Genomic DNA, 24,733 nt, shown 5'->3' on the forward strand with positions numbered 1-24,733 from the left:
ATGAACATTTTGTTCATTGGTTTCTACTTGAATGTTTATCATTGTGAAGTAGAATGATGTCTTAGTCTACGCTGTTATAACTGGACAACCACAGACTGGGTAATTTATGAATAATAGAGATTTATTCCTCACAGTTCTGGAGGGCTGGGAAGTCCAGGATCCAGGTACGGGCAGGTTTGGTGTCTGGTGAGGGCTGCTCTCTGCTTCCAAGATATAGTGTCTTGTTGCTTATCCTCTGGAAGGGACACATTCTGTGCCATCAGTGGAAATGATGGAAGGACAAAAGGGGGCCTCAGCTGGCCCCCCAAGCTCTTCTTTTGAGACAGGGTTTTGCTCTGTCACCCAAGAAGCTAGAATGCAGTGACGCCATCACAGCTAAGTGCAGTATCAACCTCCCGAGCTCAAGCAATGCCCCCACTCGGTCCTCTGATTAGCTGGAATCACAGGTGCACAGCACCATGTCTGGCTTGGATTTTTTTAATTTTTAATTTTCTAGAGATGGGGTCTCACTGTGTTGCCCAGGCTCGAACTCTTGGGCTCAAGCAATCCTCCCACCTCAGCCTCTCAAAGTGTTGGGGTTACAGGTGTGAGCCACTGCGCCCTGCCCCTCTAGCCCTTTTATAAGGTGCTAATCCATTCATGAGGACAGAGTTTTATGACTTAATTACTTTCCCAGATTCTCCACCTCACAATAGCACCACAGTGGGGGTTAAGTTTAAACTTGAATTTTGGAAGGGACAAATTTAAACTGTAGCAAGTGCTGATCCTTTTCTCTTTCCTTCTTGTATCTCCTTCTCTTACTTTTTTGAATACACCATGGCCACATCCATTGCCATGTTCTGGCTGTGAGACTGCCCACCAGGTCTCACTGGCACTTGTGGGATGATGCTTACCTCCTGTTTTTAAAAAAGGTGGTTTCGTTGGCCATGCTCTGCATATGCAGTGACCTTTGACACCACACAAATAACTTGTACTGACTTTCCTGTCCTCCTGAGATTTTTCGGGCACCTTCTCTGGGCATGTCACATCTGTCATCCTCAGCACCCTGGGTCCTCTTGGTTACTCTGGACATTTTTTCCTCTAAGTGTTCTTCGAGCTGACTTTTGAGTGGCATTCTGTGGCTAGCTGTTCATGTCTCATTTCCTGCTCACTCTTCTAAGCCATGACCTTTGACTGGGGAGTGAGATGAAAACAGCTACCCACATTCCCGAGTCCTTCAGGCTGCTGCCTGGGGCTGCCCTCTGGTTTCGCAGGTGAACTGAGAGGAGTGCGCCTGGCCATACTTTCCTGGGTGCTGCCCAGCTTCTGGGACCTGTGCTTGTTACATCGTTCTCATTTCCAGCCCTCAGTGTTCCTGGATGGTGCATTTTATGTTGTTTTCAAAGTCTTGGGGACCCAGGCTGTGAATTCGAGGCCGGGCCCCCACTCCAGACGCTTTGCTCGGTGCTGCACAGGTTGCTGTGATGCATTCCTCACCCTGTTTCTGTGGTTGTCCATTCAGAGGATGTGAGGAAACATTTGTTCTCTGCCAGAGAGGCAGTCAGCTCCTGGAGGCCTTTGACTAGTCATATTTATCTTAAAGTCCACTTATTTCGTGCTGCACAGGATCTGACATCACTTAGGCTTATGCGGAGGACAAGGTTGTGCTCTGCACATGTGGGTGGGTGGGGGGAAGGACGGATGGGCAGGCAGGCGGGCGGGCAGGTGTGCAGGATCACGGGAAATTTAATTGGGGAGGAGTGGCCCAGGGCAGGGTGTGGGCACTTGTTCCAAAGGTAACTTCGTGGTGTCACAGGGCAAGTCCGGTCTCTGAAAGGACGAAGACAGCAGCTTTGTGACACCAAAGGGACCTTGATGTAAAAGCTTGAGTGCTGAGTGACAGAGCTTCAGATTACAAAGGGAATGTCTTTAAGCTGGAGTATTTTCTGGGAACTGTACTCTTATTTCATGTTATTTATTTTATGTTTTAATTTCAAAAGTGTATTTTGGGGTTTAAAAATAAACACAGAACAAACAACAACCCCAAGCCCAGTACCCTAGAGTTGGGTCCTCACAGTGGACCTGGCAGTGCTCATGGGACAGGAAAGCCTCTGCTCATGGGTGCCAGCATGGCACTGGCTGGACATGCTTCCGGTGGACCTTCTGGCCCCAGCTCATGGGATCCAGTGTGCCTGGAGGCCGCTGTGCATCATGGAAGGGCCAGGGCCCTACTCTTGGGCCTTCCTGCAACTTGCTTGAGAAAACATAGCCTTTCAAGCACTTGACACAAATCCATGTGGGATTGAGCTGTCAGCTGGGCTGGTACAGGAGGAGCAGGCAGGTGATTCTGCTCGGCTGTTGCTGACAGGGGTGACCTCCCAGAGCGTCAGCATATGCGGAAGCTGCTTCCTGGAACAGGATGGGGACGCATGACAGGAGGGAGGAAGCCTAGATGGAATGTGATGAAGGCACCTTGTGCCTCCTGTGTGCATGGCAGGCTTGGTGCACGGGTTTCCAGTTAAAGCTGGACTAAGGCATCCTTTCTCATTAGCTCACATTTTGGAACTAAAACGCATGTTTTAGTTTTAGCTATATTTATTGAATAAAGCATCGTTTTCTAGTGTTAATTTTGTTTTGTTTTTGAGACAGAGTTTTGTTCTTGTTGCCCAGGCTGGAGTGCAATGGTGTGATCTTGGCTCACTGCAACCACTGCCTCCCTTGTTCAAGTGATTCTCCTGCCTCAGCCTCCCCAGTAGCTGGGATTACAGGCATGTGCCACCACGCCTAGCTAATTTTTGTATTTTTAGTAGAGGCGGGGTTTTACCACATTGGCCAGGCTGAACTGCTGACCTCCAGTGATCCACCTGCCTCAGCCTCTCAAAGTGCTGGTATTACAGGCGTGAGCCACCACACCAGGCCTAGTGTTAATTTTTAATATTTTTGGAGATGGAGTCTTGCTCTGCTGCCCATGCTGGAGTGCAGTGGTGCAATCTCAGCTCACTGCAACCTCTGCCTCCCAGGTTCAAGCAGTTCTCCTTGCTTCAGCCTCCTGAGTAGCTGGGATTACAGGCATGTGCTACCACACCTGGCTAATTTTTGTATATTTAGTAGAGATGGGCTTTTGCCATGTTGGCCAGGCTGGTCTCAAACTCCTGACCTCAGGTGATGCGCCGACCTTGGCCTTCCTGAGTGCTGGGATTACAGGTGTGAGCCACCGAACCTGGCCCTAGTGTTAATTTTTAATGAGAGCGGGTTGAGTGTTTTCTGTTACTCTAACAGAATCTTAAGATAGAATCCCCCTCCTCCAGGGGAGTCTGAGGTTATTTTCTTTCTTAAGAGTTACAGTTCCTTGAGGGTAAGAACAACCAACCCACCAACCTTTCAGCCCTGTTACTTCAAACATATTTTGTTTTTTATCTGATGGTAGCGATTCTTTTTTCTGTTCTTGATTGTGCCTTAGAGTATGTTTAGTCAACTAAGACATGTTGTAAGCTTTTATCTGAATATTATGTTTATATAAGCATTCTCCCCAAATGGTCAAGTTACTACTTTGATTATTCTGTAAATGATATAATACTGTTATAAAATTTAAATGCCATAGCAATAATCCTGATAGTTATATGACGTTTTTGATTTATAGTAGCAACTGTCGTTTACTGAAACTTTGCTTTTTGCTGGGCATTGTGCTTAGCTTTAATACTCATCATCTCATTAAAATGCTACGATAGGCTGGGTGCGGTGGCTCAACCCTATAATCCCAGCGCTTTGGGAAGCTGAGGCGGGCGGATCACCTGAGGTCAGGAGTTCGAGACCAGCCTGACCAACACAGTGAAACCCCATCTCTACTAAAAGTACAAAATTTAGCCAGGTGTGGTGGCGCATGCCTGTAATCCCAGCTACTTGGGAGGCTGAGGCAGGAGAATCGCTTCAACCTGGGAGGTGGATGTTGCAGTGAGTCGAGATCGCACTATTGCACTCCAGCCTGGGCAACAAGTACGAAAGTCTACCTCAAAAAAAAAAAAAAAAGCTACAATAATTATGTGAAGTAGGTTCTAGCATTCCCATTTATTATATGGAGGAAAATCTGAGGTTTCATAAGATTAAGTCATTTGCCCAACTTATAATGAGAAGAGCTGGAATTTGAGCCTGAATTGCTGTGATCTCCATGTCCCCATTACCATCTATTATTGCGAGTGGTTGTTTGCTGTTTGGCAGCTTTATTGAGGTCTACTTGACCCACAGTGAAACCTGGGAAACTGTTCCCACAATCAAGATTATAAGCATCCCCTTACCAGGCATCACCCCTGAACATCTTGTGCTCCTTCCTCCTGTCCCTTCCTATCCCTGGGAACCCACTGATCTATTTTCACAGCACACTCATTTGCATTTTTTTTAGGGATTTTATACAACTGGAATTATACAATATGTACTTATCCAAAAGTTTGAATTGTTTCACTTAGCATAATTATTTTGAGGGTGGTTGATGATGCTGAGTGTGTCCATAGTTCATGCCGTGTGATATTCCAGTATAAATCTAACAATCGTTTATTCATTCACCTGTTGATGGACATTTGGATTGCTTCCAGTTTGGGGCTGATGTAAAGACAGCAGCAACGAACATCTATGTATAAATCTTTGTGTGGACATACGCTTTCATTTATCTTGGATAAATGCTAGAATTGGGACGGTTGGGCCATGGGGGTTCAGAAACTCACAGACTATTTTGCAGAGTGGTTGTGTTATTATATATTACAAGGAGCAGCTTATTATATATTACAAGCAGCAGCTTACAAGTTATTATATATTACATCAGCAGCTTACAAGGATTTCATATCCCATCAACACTCAGTATAGTCAGTCTTTTAAATTTGGGCTGTTCCAATAGGTGTATAATGGTATTTAATGGTTTTACTGTATGGTTTTAATTTATGTACTTTTTTCTTTTTTGAGTCTTGCTCTGTCACCTAGATGGAGTGCAGAAATGCAGTCATGGCTCACTGAGCCTGGGCTCAAGAGATCCTTCTGCCTCAGCCTCCTGAGTAGCTGCGACTACAGGTGTATGCCACCATGCTGGCTAATTTTTTTATTTTTTATTTTTGTAGAGACGGTCTTGTTCTGTTGACCAGGCTGGTCTCAAACTCCTGACCTCAAACTATCCTACCTTGGCCTCCCAAAGTGTAGGGATTATAGGCACGAGCCACCATACTTGGCCTAATTTACATACTTTGAAAATGTTGGTCACTGTCTTCTGGCTTGCACTTTTCTGAAAAGAAATGTGCTATCCACCTTATCTTTGTCCTCATCTTTGTCTTCTGTAATAATGTCCTTCCCTCTCCCCACCCCCTTTTAAGATTTTTCTCTTAGGGTGCTTTTTATACTTTTTTCCTTGTTTCTTGTGCTTGGGATCCATTGAGCATCTTGGATTTCTGAATTGATAGTTTTCATCAAATTGGAAACATTTTGGCCATTATCTCTTCAAATACTTTTTTGTCCTTCTGGTCCCTCTACCTCCCAAAGTCAGGGACTCCAAATTAGGTCAGTGGTCCCCAACCTTTTTGGCATCAGGGCCTGGTTTCATGGAAGACAATTTTTCCATGGACCAGGGTTGGTTGGGGACTTTTTTGGGACAATTCAAGTGCATCACACTTAGGAGATTCTCGTGAGGAGTGTGCAACCTAGATCCCTCACCTGCACAGTTCACAGCAGGTTCATGCTTCTTTGAGAATCTAATGTTCTGGCAGATCTGACAGGAGGTGGAGCTCAGGTGGTAATGCCTGCTGGCCCACTGCTCACCTGCTGCTGTGCGGCCCAGTTCCTAACAGGCCACATGGCCGGTACTGGTCTGTGGCCTGGGGGTTGGGGACCCCTGTATTAGACCACTTGAAGTTGTCCAAAGCTTCCTGATGCTCTGTTCATTTTTTCCAGTCTTTTTTTTTTTCTTTTTTTAGTTTTATTTTAGATCGCTTCTGTTGCTGTGCCTTCACATTGACCACTCTCTGTCGTGTCTGATATGCTATTGATCATCTTACAAGTCCTCATTTGACACAGGAATCTTTCATCTAGATTCTTAATGTCCTTATCTGCTAATTTTGTCATCTGATTTCTGGGCCAGTTTTGATTGGTTGCGTTTTTTCCTCACAGTGGTTTGTATTTTCCTGCTTTTTGGTGTGTCTGGTGCTTTTGGATAGATGCCGGACATTATTGATTGCTAGCTTTTATATCTTATAAATATCCCTGAGCTTTGTTGTGGGACGTTGTCAGCTTCCTTGGAAGTGGTTTGATCTTTTCAGGCCTTGCTTTTCAACATTGCTAGGTGGGGCTTAAGCAGCATTAAGCATGAGGCTAATTTTTTCCTACTACTGAGGCAGAAGCATTCAGCATATGCTACCTACCCAGTGCCCTTTGATGGTGAGTTTTTTCTCTGTCTTGTGGGAATGGGCACCATTCCTGGCTCTGTGGGTTCCAGGCACTGGCTTTTTGGGAGGATTGTTCTCTCTCTCTACAGCTCTCCTTTCCAGTACTCTGTCCTGTGGATTCAGGCCAGCCCTGTCTCCCTGGACTCCCAGCTGTGGCTCTGTATGAGTTCCCCTCCATTATGTGGGGCCACCAGGGGCACCCCTCGTTGTTTCTCATCAGTCAGAGGTTACTGTCCTTCATTGCCTCCTCAGGCCCAGTGTCTTAAATCATTCTTATGTGTGCCTCTGTGTGTGTGTGTGTGTGTGTGTGCGTGCGTGTGTGTGTGTGTGTGTACTTTTTAATGTTTTAGGTAAATCTGGTGTCTGTAACTATCTTTACTGAAGTGGATTTTTAAAATTGCTCAGATGACTTTAATTCAGTGCATCAGAATGATGGGGTCACTGGCCCTGTGAGCACAGTGTTCTGGGGTTTGGTTATGGACCTGGCTCATGCTTGGGTTGGCGGTGGCCAGCCTCTGCCCTGCCCTGACACAGCAGCGCCTGCATCCTCAGCTCCATCAGTGTGCACTTGGCACACGTGGGACTGCCTGGTCACTGTGAGAACTGACTGCTTCAGCTGCGGCTTACTCTTCTGCTTTCACATTTATACTTAAAGGTTTTAACTTAAACTTTGTTACAGCATTCTAGTCACATGTTTATGTCTTTCAAAACTTTCTTTTGATGGGAAGTGTGATTATTTCTAATAAAGAGATTGGCAAGGTTGATTTTTGATGTGAGATTTAAGATCCAGATGCTCTTAGGATGATAAAATAATTTGTTGGAATTATCATTTATGTAACACCATTTAAAATTATTTTTAGCTCTTGGTAATTAAGATTTTTTTTATGTCTGTGTTCTTTGATAAAAAAGTAAACTCTACTAAATGTTACAATTTTGAAACATGTAGGATGTTGTCGGTCTGACCCACAGACCCTGACCCAGTGACAGATGAACAAATGCACTGAGACACAGATACCCAGTGACAGAGCAGGCTTGGGGGGTCTGGGCCACTCACAGACACGGAGGAGGGTGCTGTAAAGAGTCAGAGGCCATGGCCCTTACCAGCTGGCACTGCAGGCATTGTATATAGTATAGATTTAATGACGGAGGCTTTGAGTCAGCACGCTTGTGGATAATTAACATGGCTGCCTTCCCTGGAGAGTGCAGTTCTATGAATGATTAAAGGCCAGGTTCCAAGGCTTAAGTAAAGTAAACACCATTTGTAATAACATTGTTGATCCGCACCCCCAGAGAGCAATCATGTGACCATGGATGTTCAAAGGCCAGTCTTAAGACCACTTGAGTAAACAAGCTCTTTAGATAAACTCCCCCTCATTCCTTTGTACCTACCCCTGCCTAATTGCCTCTGGGTAAGAACCATCACCTTTGGCTCATTCCTTCCCGAGGCTTTTGCAAAAACCTGTCCTTCCAAGTAAGTTTGCATCTATTTCTTTCTAATTTTTCTCTTAAAATTTCTCCCACTGCTCTGACTGAACCCCTATAGGATGTTCCAAAATTTTAACCTGCATGGTGACAGGTGCCTGTAATCCCAGCTGCTTGGGAGGCTGAGGCAGGAGAAGTGCTTGAACCTGGGAGGCAGGGGTTGCAGATCATCCCCCTGCACTCCAGCCTGGGCAACAGAGTGAGAGACTCTCTCAAAAATAAAATAAAATGATAGTTTCACATCTAGAATGTGTCCACTCTGGAACACTTGATATTTCTCAGACTAACCATACATGGAAGGACCCAGGTGCATGGTGCACATGTGAGGGGGGATGCTCTGCTGGAGGGAAGGGCATGGGTGCTAGAGCCACAGGGAGCTGGAGGTTGTGGTGCTCAGGTATAAGGAAAAAGAACTTTTAAGGCCGGGCGTGGTGGCTCAAGCCTGTAATCCCAGCACTTTGGGAGGCCAAGGCGGGTGGTCACGAGGTCAAGAGATCAAGACCATCCTGGTCAAAATGGTGAAACCCCGTCTCTACTAAAGATACAAAAAATGAGCTGGGCATGGTGGCTTGTGCCTGTAATCCCAGCTACTCAGGAGGCTGAGGCAGGAGAATTGCCTGAACCCAGGAGGTGGAGGTTGCAGTGAGCCGAGATGGTACCATTGCACTCCAGCCTGGGTAACAAAAGTGAAACTCCATCTCAAAAAAAAAAAAAAGGAAAAAGAACTTTTAAAATTATTTTGTCTCAGCCAGGTGCAGTGGCTCATGCGTGTAATCCCACCACTTTGGGAGGCTGAGGCAGGCAGATCACCAGGGGTCAGGCGTTTGAGAACAGCCTGGCTAACATGGTGAAACCCTATCTCTACTAAAAATACAAAACTAGCCAGGTGTGGTGGTACCTATAATTTCAGCTACTTTGGAGACTGAGGCAGGAGAATTGCTTGAACCCGGGAGGCAGAGGTTGCAGTGAGCCAAGATTCCACCACTGCACTCTGACCTGGGCAACAGAGTGAGACGCCGCCTCAAAAAAAATTCTGTCTCGGATTTAGAGATAAGTATTAGTAATCTGGCATATTTCCTCTTAGAAGTGTGTATGATTTTCTTTTCATATTGTTTTCCCCACTTTCCATTTCAGTGGAAGACTTACGACCCTGCCTTCTCCCGGTTGGAAATCTGGTTCCGGTTTGTTTTTGTGGTGCTCACCTTCATCGTCACTGTGAGTACCATCCTCCTGGCGGGCTGTGGCAGATCCCAGCCAGGAAGAAGCTGGTTTATGCAGTCAGGATCTTCAGGGTGCGGGCCACATGGAGAGTGATCTGAGAGGCTCCATCCAGTGGCTTCTGCTGGTATTACAGTATGTGTGTCTGCCAAGATGCTGCAGTGCAAAAAAGAATGATGTATCATTTATGAAGGATTTCTGTGTGGTGCAGGAGTTGTTACACATCACTGACTAAATTTTCATCATGTGCAATGAAAAGTGCCATTTCACCTGCATGGAAGGAAGTCTGCCTTAGGTGAATGAGCTTCTCTGAGTTGAGATGCAGCATGCTCTTAGGTTTTTATGTCTGGAAAGTTGTACCAGTCCTTTCCGTTTTGGGGCATTTTCAGGAATAACACGGAGCATTTTGGAAATGTAGGCGTTGGGCTTGTTTGGTATCTGAGGTTTGTGTCCACGAGCCCACAGTAACTTTGGGGGAAATGCTTACCCTGAGAAACCCAAGGAGACCCACAGAGACCCAGTCTGTGAAGATCAGAATTGGTGAACTGGAGGAACGGGAAGTGTGCTTCATTTAGTAAGCTGTTGCCACCTGAAGCGTGGCATTCTGCCCTCATCAGCTGCTTGTCCTGGTGCGGATGGTGGGAGGTGACATTGAGGAAATGTATTCCCCCAGGAATACTGTGCATGGAAGGACAGGCATGTGCACATGTGACGGGACACTCTGCTGGAGTGAAGGGCATGGGAGCTGGAGCCACAGGGAACTGGAGGGAAGGGTGTGGGTGCTAGAGCCCTAGGGAACTGGAGAGGGAAGGGCATGGGTGCTAGAGCCCCAGGGAGCTGGAGGGAAGGGTGTGGGTATTGGAGCCACAGGGAGCTGGGGGGAAGGGCGTGGGTGCTGGAGCCACAGGGAGCTGGGGGGAAGGGCGTGGGTGCTGGAGCCTCAGGGAGCTGGGGGAAGGGCATGGGTGCTGGAGCCACAGGGAGTTGAGGGGAAGGATGTGGCATGGGTGCTGGAGCCCTGAAGCTAGAGGGAAGGGCGTAGGGTGCTAGAACCACAGAAAGCTGGTGGTTGTGGTGCTAAGGCCCAGCCCAGGACCTCCAGGATTCCAGGTCCCCCAGTGAGCTTCATAAATGAAAGCAGAAAGCTGGTATTTGTGTCTGCGCAGTCAGAAACCTTGCCTCTTCTCAAAGGCTCTGTGATGCCTGAGATTCTGCTGCCGCACTGTGGAGCCCAAAGAGCTATTTATTACTCAGGGCCCCAAGTATGTTGTTAAAAAGAGGGAGGATGGTCCTTAGGTGAGGAAATCGGTATTGCCTAGAAAACCGTTGGTTTCTATCAGATTGTAAGAAAACAATCAACAACAAAACCCTGGCCTAAAAATTACAAGTTGTATAGTGTTTTAGAGCAGTTTAAAGAAACTTCTTTCACTGACCTAACCCACCTTCCTCGGGGAGGTGTTTGAGAAGAAATGCCTTTCCTGACTGCTGTTACAAGCCTCCTTCCTTCTCTTGTTTTTTCATTGGCGAGCCCTGGCGCCATCTTGGAAGCTGGTTCCATCTGTAGCAGTTGCACTGCCGGGAACATGTGGCTGTCATCACAGCCATGGGTGTGTCCTGTGTCCTGGGTGGGCCCTTCTGTGTGCTGGCTCTCTGGGGGCAGGCCTGATGGAAGCGGGCCCTGTTTTCGGCACTGGTAGAGGTGAGACGGTGGGTGCTCTTTCCTTCTGCAGGGGATTTATGGCTATTAAATTCCTTCTCCTCTCCTTCTGTGAGAACAGCTCAGAACCTGTCTTAGCTGTGGCTCCTCTGCAGAAAGTAACAATCTTATTTTGGTTGTCACTGATGGCCTCCGGGACACAGTAGGCAATTCAGCCGGGTCTTAAGGCAGCGGATCTTAGCGGGGCACCTAGACCATTGATGTGAGAAGACGACGTGGTACGCAGGCAGGTGTGAGCGAAGGCAGTGACGGAGGCTGGTTCTCTCTGCAGTGTCTGTTTGCGCATTCCCTCCGGAAGTTTTCCATGAGAGACTGGGGCATCGAGCAGAAGTGGATGTCTGTCCTCCTGCCTCTGCTGCTCCTTTACAATGGTAGGTGCTTCCATTTTCACTTAGGAACTTTCTCCTTGAAAATGTCAAGCCGGAGGCCGGGTGCAGGGGCGTCCTGTCATCCCAGCACTTTGGGAGACTGCGGCAGGAAGATTGCTTTAAGCCAGGAGTTTAACACCAGCCTGGGTAACGTAGCAAGACTCTACAAAAAATAAAATGAGCTGGGCGTGGTGATGCGTACCTGTGGTCCCAACTACTTGAGAGGCTGAGGTGGGAGGATCACTTGAGGCCAGGACTCTGAGGCTGCACTGAGTTGCAATGACACTGCTTCACTCCAGCCTGGATGACAGAGTAGGACTCTTAAAAAAAGTAAAGCTGGAAGGCATCTTGGAGATGGCCTAGGCCCAGAAGAGCCGGTGGGGAGCCCCAGAAGGAGTGTGTTGCAATATGCTTCCTGGTTCCCCAGGAACCGTGTTCCACCAAGCTGGGGCAGATACCTGGCTCTCTAACAAACAGGCAGCTGTTTGGTAGTTAAAACTTGGATGTGCTACAGACACAGCAGTCCTGGAACTTGGCTGAAGGTGGCCAGACATGGCTGGTTGTTCCTCGTGTCCTGTTCCAAAAGCGTTTGCTTCCCAAGTTGCTGCACTTGGAACCCCCAGGCTCCGGGAGGAGCTGATGGCAGCGGCATACGGCGCTCTGTCATGATCAGTGCAGCAATCTGTTCGTTGGCTTTTAGGTGTTTGGGAAAACAAAATAGCCCTTGGTTCACTGCCTTTCTTTCGGCTCTGACCAGGGAGAAAAGCTGGTCATGGGTTCCGACCCCGCAGATGGACGGGGTGCTCTGCGCTGCTTGCTGGTGGACTCTGTCTCCCTCATGTGTTTCTGCCCTTTGCGTTCCAGATCCGTTCTTCCCTCTCTCCTTCCTGGTGAACAGCTGGCTCCCGGGGATGCTGGATGACCTCTTCCAGTCCATGTTCCTGTGTGCCTTGCTGCTCTTCTGGCTTTGTGTGTACCACGGGATTCGCGTCCAGGTGAGCCACAGCCCTCTGCACTGCCTTGGGAGGTTACAGACTGTGTCTTCCCTTCCCAACTCTGACGGCAGCCCTGAGAGGTGAATTTCTCCATGAAAACCCATCTGCAGACCCATACTCAATGAAAAAATGCACGTCATGTAGAATTACCAACTTGGTTTTATTTCTTACTGTTTTTCTTCTTTTTAGGGAGAAAGAAAGTGTTTAACTTTCTATTTGCCTAAATTCTTCATTGTTGGACTATTGTGGTTGGCTTCTGTTACACTAGGAATATGGCAAACGTGAGTAATTTCCTATTTGTGAAACGTCAGTCATGAAAAGCGTTTGACAAAAGTGGAAAGGCCAGGCCAGGCATGGTGGCTAACGCCTGTAATTCCAGCACTTTGGGAGGCTGAGGCAGGCAGATCACTTGAGCTCAGGGGTTTGAGACCAGCCTGGGCAACATGGCAAAACCTCTTCTCTACCAAAAATACAAAAATTAGCTGGTCATGGTCGCGGATGCCTATAGTCCCGCGGAGGCTGAGGTAGGAAGATCGCTTGAGCCCGGGAGGCAGAGGTTGCAGTGAGCCGAGATCTCACCACTGCATTCCAGCCTTGGTGACAAAGTGAGACCCTTCTCAAAAAAAAAAAAGAAAGAAAAGTGGAAAGGCCCAGAATCGAACTGTGTTTTGTGAACTCATGGAAAAGAATCAGCTTTCAGTGTATGTAACTTGGTGGCACAGTAGAGCTCCCTTATCTTTGGGAGATTTGCTTCCAAACCCCCAGTTACTACCTGTGGGCTTGGGTAGTACTGATCCATATATATACCTGTTTATACCCCCCAGTTCCTACCTGTGGGCTTGGATAGTACTGATCCATATATATACCTGTTTATACCCCCGGTTACTACCCATGGGCTTGGATAGTATTGATTCATATATATATCTGTTTATACCCCCCGCACTGTTACTACCTGTGGGCTTGGATAGTACTGATTCATATATATACCTGTTTATACCCCCTGGTTACTACCTGTGGGCTTGGATAGTACTGATTCATATATATACCTGTTTATACCCCCGGTTACTACGTGTGGTCTTGGATAGTACTGATCCATATATATACCTGTTTATACCCCCGGTTACTACCCATGGGCTTGGATAGTATTGATTCATATATATACCTGTTTATACCCCCCCCCACTGTTACTACCTGTGGTCTTGGATAGTACTGATCCATATATATACCTGTTTATACCCCCCAGTTACTACCTGTGGGCTTGGATAGTACTGATGTATATATATACCTGTTTATACCCCCCCCTTGTTACGACCTGTGGGCTTGGATAGTACTGATCCATATGTACACCTGTTTATACCCCCCGGTTACTACCTGTGGGCTTGGATAGTACTGATCTATATGTATACCTGTTTATAGCCCCCCCCCCCTTGTTACTACCTGTGGGCTTGGATAGTACTGATCCATATGTATACCTGTTTATACCCCCCGGTTACTACCTGTGGGCTTGGATAGTACTGATCTATATGTATACCTGTTTATACCACACCCCCCCGTTACTACCTGTGGGCTTGGGTAGTACTGATCCATATGTATACCTGTTTATACCCCCCGGTTACTACCTGTAGGCTTGGATAGTATTGATTTATATATATATACCTGTTTATACCCCTTTACTGTGCTTTTCTTTTTCTTTATTTTTTTAGATGAGTAGGAGGGTGACTTTAGTCACAGTCTGCTCAAAAACACAGGCTGCAGAGAACAGGATTTGGATTGGCAAACTCCTTGTACCCTCACATCACACTCCTCCATTGCTCCTACCCTGGAGCATTTTGGCTGGGAGGCAAAACCCCAGTGCTATCACGGGCATCCCTTTACCCCTGATTCCACACCCAGAAGCTGGAGCCGAATGACCTGCTTCAAGGAAAAAGACCCCGTCCTGGTTTTCTGTGTTCCAGTCCACCCTCCAAACACATCCTCCACCTGGGACACAGCCTTCAGGCCAGTCTGTGTTGTGTCAGGCTGCTGGTTGCCCTTTTCTGGGAGGCTTCTGAGCACTGTAGCCTCTCTGCTTAAAGACCGTAGAGGCAACTGGTGTTCTCTGCCAGCGGCCGTGGTGTGGGAAAGTGGATCTTTGACCCTAGCAATCTCTAGGACTGTATGCAAGGCCAGGCCCAGATGGGCATACCGGCAAAGGCTTTTGGGAACCTGGTGAGGGAGGATGTAGGGAGCATCTCTTTCTACAATGATTCTCTCCAGTGGGATCTGCCTCTGTTTCCTGGGCCTCCCAGGCAGACGAGTATGTCAAGTCTGCCTTGAGGTCCACTGACCTGTTGAGAAAGTACTTAAGCAGGAGTTTGATGGCCGGGGAGCTGCCGGTGAAGCAGTGCTTATGGATCTTATAGTCAAAGGACACATGTTTTCTCATGATGCCCAACAGTTCTTCATCAGCTTTTTGACAGTGGATCACTAAGGGCTTAGAGACACAGCCAGCTGCAGCTGTCTCTCAAATACCTTGTGCTGTTCTGGGATGGGTGGTGCGCTTGTAGGAATAATCAAAGCCTGTTTCTCCAAATGCCACAGCCTCAGGGTGTCTTAAGGTGTGTAAAAGATTGCTTCCTTGGCCGGGTGCAGTGGTTCACGCCTGTAATTCCAGCATTTTGGGAGGCCGAGGCGGGCAGATCATGAGGTCAGGAGAAGGAGATCAAAACCATCCTGGCCAATATGGTGAAACCCTGTCTCTACTAAAAATACAAAAAAATTAAAAAATTAGCTGGGCATAGTGGTGCATGCCTGTAGTCCCAGCTACTTGGGAGGCTGAGGCAGGAGAATTGTTTGAACCTAGGAGGTTGAGATTGCAGTGAGCTGAGATTGTGCCACTGCACTACAGCCTGGGCCGCAGTGCAAGATTCTGTATCAGAAAAAAAGAAAAAGATTGCTTCCTTGACCTTACTATAGTTACATACAAAATGAGGGTGACAGTCAAGGGTCCACCGTACTAGATCATCTTTCAATAGATCATCCTGTAGGCAGTTTGTCAGGGTGTGAGGATAACAAAACTCTGAGATGTAGCCCTGAAATTCTTTAGAGAAGGAGCTGCTATGACTTATTCTGAGCTTAGTCAAGGTCCCTTTGAAAGGCATCTAGGAATACAGTATGTCCAAGTGACAATAGGTGTTATGAAGCCCTCCTCTAGGCCTGGCTCCAGTGGCTCTTTGGCAGCGAGCTGGATGCGTGTCCTCCATGAGGATGTGGTGGCGTCTCCTCTTGGAATGTTCTTTTCTCCTTCATCTCTTTCTTCCAAGCTTCTGGAGGAGTTAAATGGATGAGAATTGTGGGATCTGCCTTCCTCTGAGGCCTCCTCAACTCTGGAGGTATTTTGGGAGCTCACTGCAGAGTCGGGGGACTCACCAGGCAGCTCTGGCCGCTCATCCCAGCCCGTGCTGCATTGTCGCTGCTGCCCACAGAGGGGTAGCCGGAAGGCTTGGGGCGGCTGGTGCACTAGCTGCCACACATGCCGAGGACTACTGTGCAGATGAGGCGGGTACATGACACAGTGATGAGAGAAGAAGGCTCCGGAACGGCCGAGGGTTTGAGCGAGACGAGTTCCTCCTCAGAGAATCTGACCATGGAAATCTCCACATCAGACCAGTTGCTTCCTGAAGAGGGGTGCTCCATCACCACCTCCCTGCCTTTACACTTTTGGATTTCTAAATGAGAGAGTCATCAATAAACTAGGGCTGGAGAGCATTTATCAATGGCTGTCCTTTGGTCCCCAGGCGGCTCCTCACTGGGTCTGGTCTGAGGGTCTGTAGCTACCATCAGTCATGGAAGCTGCTCTCTCTGGCATAGGCTGGTCCTCCTCCACTTCCCGCTGGGACTGACTCTTGTTCCTTTTGAGCACGGGTGACTGTGACACTCTTGGTGGTTCCTTTTTTGCCTGTTCCTTCATTCTTAGCCGGTTTTTCTCCACAACTGGGACACTCTGCTATGCTTGGTTTTGCCTTAGTGACAGCCTCTCATTGACTTTTTGGCCTCAATTTCCCCTGGATGCCCTGGTCAGCCTTCAGGTGGACCATGCGGAGCCCTGATCTCAAAGTCTGTCCCTCTTCCTTTTCTGGACCTTGTTGGGTTCCTCAGTCATATCATCCTGACCCTCAGCTTCAGCTGCAAATTCAGTTTATGTAGTTATGAGAGCTATCTTTGGAATCAGCCTTTAATCTGCAGGCTTCCTTTTCTAGAGAAGCTATTTCTTTTTCTTTTCTTTTTTTTTTTTTTTTTTGAGGGAAAAAAAGAAAAAGAGGGGAAAAGGAATATTACTTCATTCCTAAAATGGATTTCAATAATGGCCGATCAATATTTTGAGTGTTTAAAGTGGTTAATGCATATTTTATGTGTTTAAAATGGAGACCTCTGTTGTGTTTATTTGTTCTGGCTCTGAGTTCAAGTCCTGGATATCGTTATCAATTTGTTGTCTCGTTGAATCTAAATCTCATTATGTGTCTTATGTATCTGGGTGTTAAGATCTCTTATTGTTGCATTAATCCTTTTACCCTTGCATCCTTGTAGCTTTGAAATCTATTAAGTGTGAGAATTGCAACTCCTGCTTTTTATTTACTTATTTTTGCTCTTCATTTGGTTGGTGAGTTTTTTTCCATCCCCTTGTTTTGAGTCTTTGTATATCTTTAGATATATCGTTAGATTTTGTGGATAATGTATATTTTGTGTGTTTAAAATGGAGAGCTCTATTGAGTTTATTTGTTCTGGATCTTAGTTCCAGTCCCGGATATCGTTATCAATTTTCTGTCTCGTTGAATCTAAATCTCATTATGGGTCTTACGTATCTGGGTGTTAAGATCTCTTATTATTACATTAATCCTTTTACCCTTGTATCCTTGTAGCTTTGAAATCTATTTTGTCAAATGTGAAAATTGCAACTCCTGCTTTTTATTTATTTATTTTTGCTCTCCATTTGGTGGGTACTTTTTTTTTTTCCAACCCTTTATTTTGAGTCTATGTATATCTTTGGATATACCGTTAGATTTTGTCTGTATCTTTTGATTGGGAGATTTGGTCAATTTAAATTTAGGGTTTGCTGCCGTTTGATATTAACTGGCTATTTTGTCCTTTCGTTGATAAAAATTATTCTTTATGTTAATGCTCTTTACTTTTTGGTGTATTTTTAGAAAGGGTCATACTGGTTGTTCCTTTCTGTGTATAATGCTTCTTTTAGAAGTTCTTGTAAAGCAGGACTGGTGGTAATAAAATCTCTGAGTACTTGCTTGTTCCAAAAAGATTTTATTTTTCCTTCAAATGTAAAGCTTAAATTGACAGGATATGAAATTCTGGACTGAAAGTTCTGTTGATTAAGTATATTGAATATTGGCCCCCACTCTATTCTAGCTTGTAGGGTTTCCATTGAGAGATCTGCTGTAAGCCTAATAGGCTTACCTTTATGGGTAACTTGATCTTTCTCTCTGGCTGCCCTTAATATTTTCTCCTTTGTTTCGATCTTGGTGAATCTAACAATTATGTGCCTTGGGGTTGGTCTTTTTGAGGAATATCTTTGTGGTGTTCTCTGTATTGCCTGGGGTTGAATAGTGTCCTGCTTTGCTAAATTAGGAAAATTTTCCTGGATAATGTCCTGGAGAGTATTTTCCAGCTTGAATTCGTTTTCTCAGTCACATTCAGGTACACCAATCAAGAGTATATTAGGTCTTTTCATATTGCTTAGAGACTTTGCTCATTCCATTTTATCCTTTTTTCTCTATTCTTGTCTTGTTGTTTTGTTTCATTAAGTTGATCTTCGACCTCTGATACCCTTTCTTCTGCTTGATCCATTCGGCTGTTTAAGCTTGTATATATTTCACTAAGTTCTCCTGTTGTATTTTTCAACTCCATAAGTTCATTTGTATTCCTCTCTATATTGTCTATTCTTTTCAACATTTCATCTAACCTTTTTTCCAAGTTCTTAGTTTCTTTACATTGGGTTAGAACAAGTTCCTTTAACTCCCAGAAGTTTCTTATCATCCACCTTTTAAAGCCTACTTCAGATAATGGCACACAGTCCTTTTCCATCAGGGCTTGTTCCGTTACTGATGAGTCCTTTTTCATCAGGGCTTGTTCAGTTGCTGATGAGTCCTTTTCCATCAGGGCTTGTTCCGTTGCTGATGGGTTCTGATTTTGAGTATACTCGGCCTTCCTAGGCTGTTTTTTTCCCTTCATTGTAGATGAACCGCCTTTCTAATTAGGTTTCTGAGTCGACGTCCAACTTATTGATTCCCAGTGCTGGGATCCGAGCAACCCACTGTGGCAGCCTAAATAGCAGCGATAAGACTGATGGTGCTCTTCTGCCCGGGAATCTCTGGTCTGGCTTCCCTCTTGAGTTCCCAACAAGTGGCTCTGACTTCCTGGAGCTCCAAACTCCAGTCAGTAGGGGAAGCAGTCCCGTTGGCTCTGCATGAAGAGCTGCTGCGCCGAGACGCCGGCAAAACCGCCACGGCGGTCACAAGAGTCGTGCTGGCGACCCGTGGGGCTCCTCCACTGGGAATCGGCTGATCGGTGAGTGACGAAAATTCGTCTAAAAGTGTGGCGTCATCTCGTTCTCTGGGCTTTCACTGGGAGCTACAATCCTGAGCTGTTAGTGGTCGGCCATCTTGGATCGAGAAGCTATTTCTTTTAGAGAGTGGTTGGCAGAATGTGGAGGGGTTCTCCCTGACGAAAGGAACCCCCAGGGCCAGGCGCGGTGGCTCATGCCTGTAATCCCAGTACTTTGGGAGGCCAAGGCAGACGGAATACCTGATGTAATGGGAGTTCGAGACCAGCCTTACCAAATGCCTTGTCTACTAAAATTACAAAATTAGCCAGGCATGTTGGTGCATACCTGTAGTCCCAGCTACTCAGGAGGCTGAGGCAGGAGAATCACTTGAACCCAGGAGGCAGAGGTTGTGGTGAGCCAAGGTCACACCATTGCACTCCAGCCTAGGCAACAAGAATGAAACTACATCTCAAAAAAAAAACAAAAAACAAAAAACCCAGAGGGCTCCAAATCAGCCTTTTTTGCCATATGCCACAGCCTCAGGGTGTCTTAGGCTTATAAAAGATTATTCCCTTGACATTACTATCCTAATGTGCAAAATGAGGGTGACAGCCAAAGGCCCCCCCATACTAGATCATCTTTCAGTAGATCCTCCTGTAGAGGCAGTTTGTCAGGGTGTGAGGATAACAAAAGTCAGAGACGCAGCACTGAAATTCCTTAGAGAAGGAGCTGCTATAAATTCTTCTGAGCTTAGTCAAGGTCCCTTTGAAAGGCAGTTTGGAATATAGCATGTCCAGGTGACAATAGATGTGCCCGAGGAATGTGGTGGAATAGTGTAAGAGTTAAAGGGCTGGGTGTGGTGAATCACGAGGTCAGGAGTTCGAGACCAGCCTGGCCAAGATGGTGAAACCCTGTCTCTACTAAAAAATATAAAAAATCTAGCTGGGCTTGGTGGCAGGTGGCTATAATCGCAACTACTTGGGAGGCGGAGGCAGAGAATTGCTTGAACCTGGGAGGCGGAGGCGGAGGCGGAGGCGGAGGCGGAGGCGGAGGCGGAGGCGGAGGCGGAGGCGGAGGTGGCAGTGAGCCGAGATTGTGCCACTGCACTCCAGCCTGGGCAACAGAGACTCCCATCTCAAAAAAAACAAAACGCTAAATAGGAAAGAATCATGAAGAGTAGCTCAATAGTCAAAGACAGGTTTATTTTGGAGAATAGATTTTGAAGAATAAACCTGAGAGGGTCTTCTGTCAGAGTTAGGTCAGCGGCAATGTCTCTTTCAGAGTAACAGTATTTAGGGGTTAAGGGTAGAAGAGCTTATCAGAGCTTGGAATGTTTCTGTATCTCTTTGTCTTGTTTATTTGGGAGGGAGAGTTGTGTATCTGTTTCCATACATCTTCCAGCAGCTGTAGTACTCCCCGAGTCTGCTTTTAGTTTGCCTTAGTGCATCTAAAGGGAAAGGAATGTGCTTACTTGGGCCCATTGTGTGAGTGTGAAGTTTGGTGGTTACCCAAGAGACTTCCCCCTCCCTCTGTACCCATGCTGTCTCGTCTGTGTTTTACTGTCTGCTCTTTCTGGCTGCTTGTAGTTAGAAGTGATTTCCTTGAAATGCATGAGGTTAGAAAGGGAACTGGAACTTAAAGTGGTGGGGTTTGTCCAAGATGGCAGTGCTTCTGCTCTGTCATTCCAGACCCTATGGTTAGAAAAGGACCTTAGAGAGTATTTTGGCCTCAGATTGACTGCAGGAGCAATGCTGGAGATGTTTTGGGTAGTCGTCTGTGAAATAGCCGTGATCCTGTTGGTTAAGAATCTGAAAAAGGTTAAGTAGGCAGGACGGAAATGTTAGTCCTAGGCATGTTATTAGGAGAGGCCCAGGAATGAGATGACCATTTTGTTCCCAAACCAGTGACTTATTTGGTGGTTTTGGTATTCGCTTAGCCTTTTAGTCCTTTGAGTTGTTTGGCAGTGTCTCTTACTACGACTGACTGGTTGAGTCAGAAGCAACATTTCTTTCCAAGTGAAAGGCAGAGGCACATGTTTGGAAAGACAGATGTGTTATTTCTTGTTAGGAACTATTATTCCTGCTATGATGATGATGATGAAGCAAAATGCTACAGTAATTGAGATTCTCCATCTGACAGTCCACCCTGAGTGCTACAGTATACAGTGCGACTGCAAACAGTAGAGGAAGTAAAGCAGTTCCTGCAAGGGTGGCGTAGTAAATTTCCATTTTAAAAAGTTGTAATGTTTGGCTTAAAAGGAGAGAGAGAAATGGCAAAAAGTATTTAGTGAGGTAGGGTGAGACTGAGTCAGATGATTGTCACTCAGTTATTTTGTATGACTTTCAGCTTAAGATTTCTTACTGCATTGATACTTACGACGTTGCTCTGGGCTGTTAGCGTTGCTTCCTCAGCTTTTCAGCCTTTGACTTGAGTGTGATGTGTGCAGGGGTGGATTCCCGTAATGGTGTAAGTTAAGCTGTAGAAAATAATAAAAACTGGAAAACAAGACTAGAATTTAACAACAGGTGTGCTATAGGTTTTGAAACGTAATATTTTTCTCTCCAGTTTCCCATTTTTATTAAAAGACAAGTCATGATAGGACTGGTTTGCTTTATTATACTTGGCTTAATTATTTATATACAGTGCGGCAAGAATGATTCTCTGCTACATAGGCCTTTTAAATTGGCTTCAGTGGAACTTTGTTCCATAGAAGGAATCTGAGATAAGACTTTTCAAAGCTGAATGCAGCATGGATTTGTACCATTAAATACCTATGAGTTCAGCGAATTCCTTTTCTCTTGAGGTTTCAAGATAACTTGGGGTTCCTGGCCTGTCAGAAAGTGACATTCTTTCCTTGGCACAGATCTGAAACCCTGTACAGGGACTGTGTACACAAAATACAAGTCAAGTTTCCAAGGGTTTTCTCGGCTTCATAAGTGAAGCTCCTTTCCTTTTAAGGAGAGCACATTCTAGTCAAATCCTTGGTAAAATAACCAGTTTTCTTCAATTGTGTTTTGTCACAAACAAAAATGGATCCTTACTGCACTGATGCAAACTATATTGTTATACTTTAAGAATACTTATAACTCATTTTCAAATTTTGGAGGAACTAGTCAGAGAGAAACATCTTTTTTTTTGGACTTAAGTTCTGGGTTACATGTGTAGACCATGCAGGTTTGTTACATAGGTATACACATGCCATGGTATTCGGCTGCATCCATTACCTACGTTAGGTATTTCTCTTAGTGCTATCCCTCTCTTAGCTCCCTACCCCCTCCAACAGGCCCTGGTGTGTGATGTTCCCCTCCTTGTGTCCGTGTGTTCTCATTATTCAACACCCACTTATGAGCGAGAACATGTCCTGTTTGGTTTTCTGTTCTTGTGTTAGTTTGCTGAGAATGATGGTTTCAGCTTCATCCATGTCCCAGCAAAGGACATGAACTCATCCTTTTCTATGGCTTCATAGTATTCCATGGTGTTTATGTGCTGTACTTTCTTTTCTAGTCTATCATTGATGGGTATTTGGATTGATTCCAAGTCTTTGCTATTGTGAACACTGCCACAATAAACATGTGTGCATGTGTCTCTATAATGATTTATAATTCTTTGGGTATATACCCAGTAATGAGATTGCTGGATTAATGGTATTTCTGCTTCTAGATCCTTGAGGAATCGCCACACTGTCTTTCACAGTGGTTGAACTAATTTACACTCCCACCAACAGTGTAAAAGCATTCCTATTTCTCTGCATCCTCTCCAGCGTCTCTTGCCTCCCGACTTTTTAATGATCACCATTCTGATGGGTGTGGGATGGTATCTCAATGTGGTTTTGATTTGTGTTTCTCTAATGACCAGTGATGATGAGCTGTTTGTCGTATGTTTGTTGGCTGCATAAATGTCTTTTTTTAAGAAGTGTTGGGGTCCGCAGTGGCTCTGGCCAGATGTCCTGGCGCTTGAGGAGGAGAGGCCATGAGTTCAAGGCCAACCTGAGCAACGTTACAAGCTCTGATTAATTAACCAAAAAAAAAAAAAAAGAAATGTCTGTTCATATCCTTTGCCCACTTTTTGATGGGGTTGTTTGTTTCCTATACATTTGTTTTAGTTCTTTGTAGATTCTGGTTATTAGCCCTTTGTCAGATGGGTAGAGGAAAAAATTTTCTCTCATTCTGTAGGTTGCCTGTTTACTCTGAGGATAGTTTCTTTTGCTGTGGAAAAGCTCTTTAGTTTAATTAGATCCCATTTGTCTATTTTGGCTTCTGTTGCTATTGCTTTTGGTGTTTAGTCATGAAGACTTTGCCCATGTCTATGTCCTGAATAGTAAGTATTGTCTAGGTTTTCTTCTAGAGTTTTTTTTTTTTTTTTTTTTTTTTGAGACGGAGTTTCGCTCTTGTTACCCAGGCTGGAGTGCAATGGCGCAATCTCGGCTCACCGCAACCTCTGCCTCCTGGGATCAGGCAATTCTCCTCCCTCAGCCTCCCGAGTAGCTGGGATTACAGGCATGCGCCTTTCTGTATAAGGTGTAAGGAAGGGATCCAGTTTCAGCTTTCTTCACATGGCTAGCCAGTTTTCCCAATGCTGTTTATTAAATAGGGAGTTCTTTCCCCATTGCTTGCTTTTGTCTGGTTTGTCGAATATCAGATGGTGGTAGGTGTGTGGCGTTACCTTTGAGGCCTCTGTTCTGTTCCATTGGTCTGTATATTGGTCTATACATCTGTTTGGTGCCAGCACCGTGCTGCTTTCCTTACTGCAGCCTTGTATAGCTTTAAGTCAGGCAGTGTTATGCCTCCAGCCTTGCTTTTTTGTTTCTTTGATTTTGCTTAGAATTGTCTTGGCTATGCGGGCTCTTTTTTGGTTTCATGTGAAATTTAAGGTGTTTTTTTTCCAGTTCTTTGAAGAAAGTCAGTGGTAGCTTGATGGGGATGGCGTTAAATCTGTAGATTACTTTGGGCGGTATGGCCATTTTAACGATACTGTTCCTGACCATGGGCATGGAATGTTTTTTCATTTGTTTGTGTCCTCTCTTGCTTTCTTGAGCAGTCCTTGAATAGGTCCTTCACATCCCTTGTAAGTTGCATTCCTAGGTATTTATTTCTCTTTGTAGCAGTTGTGAATGGGAGTTCACTCATTATTTGGCTCTCCGTTTTTCTGTTTTTGATATATAAGAATGCTTGTAATTTTTGCACATTGATTTTGTATCCTGAGACTTTGCTCTAGTTGCTTATCAGCTTAAGGAGATTTGGGGCTGAGACGATGCGGTCTTCTAAATATATAATTATGTCATCTGCAGATAGAGACAATTTGACTTCCTCTTTGAATGCCTTTTATTTCTTTCTCTTGCCTGATTGCCCTGGCTAGAACTTGTAAATACTATGTTGAATGGGAGTGGTGAGAGAGGGCATCCTTGTCTTGTGCTGGTTTTCAAAGGGAATGCTTCCAGCTTTTGCCTATTCGGTATGATATCAGCTGTGGGTTTGTCATAAATAGCTCTTATTATTTTGAGATATGTTTCATTAATTCCTAGTTTATTGAGAGTTTTTAGCATCAAGGGTTATTGAATTTCGTCGAAGGCCTTCTCTGCATCTATTGAGATAATCATGTGGTTTTTGTCTTTGGTTCTGTTTATGTGATAGATTACGTTTATTGATTTGCATATGTTGAACCAGCCTTGCTTCTTTCCCAGGGATGAAGCCGACTTGATCATGAAGGATAAGCTTCTTGATGTGCTGCTGGATTCGGTTTGCCAGTATGTTATTGAGGATTTTTGCATCAGGGATATTGGCCTGAAATTTTCTTTTTTGGTTGTGTCTCTGCCAGGTTTTGAGATCAGGATGATGTTGGCTTCATAAAATGAGTTAGGGAGGATTCCCTCTTTTTCCGTTGCTTGGAATAGTTTCGGAAGGAATGGTACCAGCTTCTGTTTATACCTCTGGTATAATTTGTCTATGAAACCGTCCAGTCCTGGACTTTTTTTGGTTGGTAGGCTATTAATTGCTGCCTCAGTTTCAGACCTGGTTATTGGTCTA

At 45.4% G+C, this 24,733-nt stretch overlaps 1 protein-coding gene and 2 pseudogenes across 25 annotated transcripts in view; 1 reads left to right on the plus strand and 2 right to left on the minus strand.

The window, feature by feature from the left end:
- TMEM181 (transmembrane protein 181) overlaps positions 1 to 24,733 on the plus strand; it is a 109,254-nt gene that overhangs the window by 66,198 nt on the left and 18,323 nt on the right. For all 25 annotated transcript variants that reach the window (XM_035297081.3, XM_078370414.1, XM_054254586.2 and 22 more), the window contains 4 exons: positions 9,012 to 9,092; positions 11,084 to 11,183; positions 12,045 to 12,175; positions 12,365 to 12,456. In XM_035297081.3, coding sequence (XP_035152972.1) covers positions 9,012 to 9,092; positions 11,084 to 11,183; positions 12,045 to 12,175; positions 12,365 to 12,456 — 404 coding nt within the window. The remainder of the gene's footprint in view (positions 1 to 9,011; positions 9,093 to 11,083; positions 11,184 to 12,044; positions 12,176 to 12,364; positions 12,457 to 24,733) is intronic.
- On the minus strand, positions 14,033 to 14,795 carry LOC103792702 (3'-5' RNA nuclease TATDN2 pseudogene; annotated as a pseudogene).
- LOC144576491 (3'-5' RNA nuclease TATDN2 pseudogene) lies at positions 15,057 to 16,497 on the minus strand (annotated as a pseudogene).

The sequence above is a fragment of the Callithrix jacchus genome, chromosome 4 (assembly GCF_049354715.1).
Source record: "Callithrix jacchus isolate 240 chromosome 4, calJac240_pri, whole genome shotgun sequence".
Classification (NCBI taxonomy): Eukaryota; Metazoa; Chordata; class Mammalia; order Primates; family Cebidae; genus Callithrix; species Callithrix jacchus.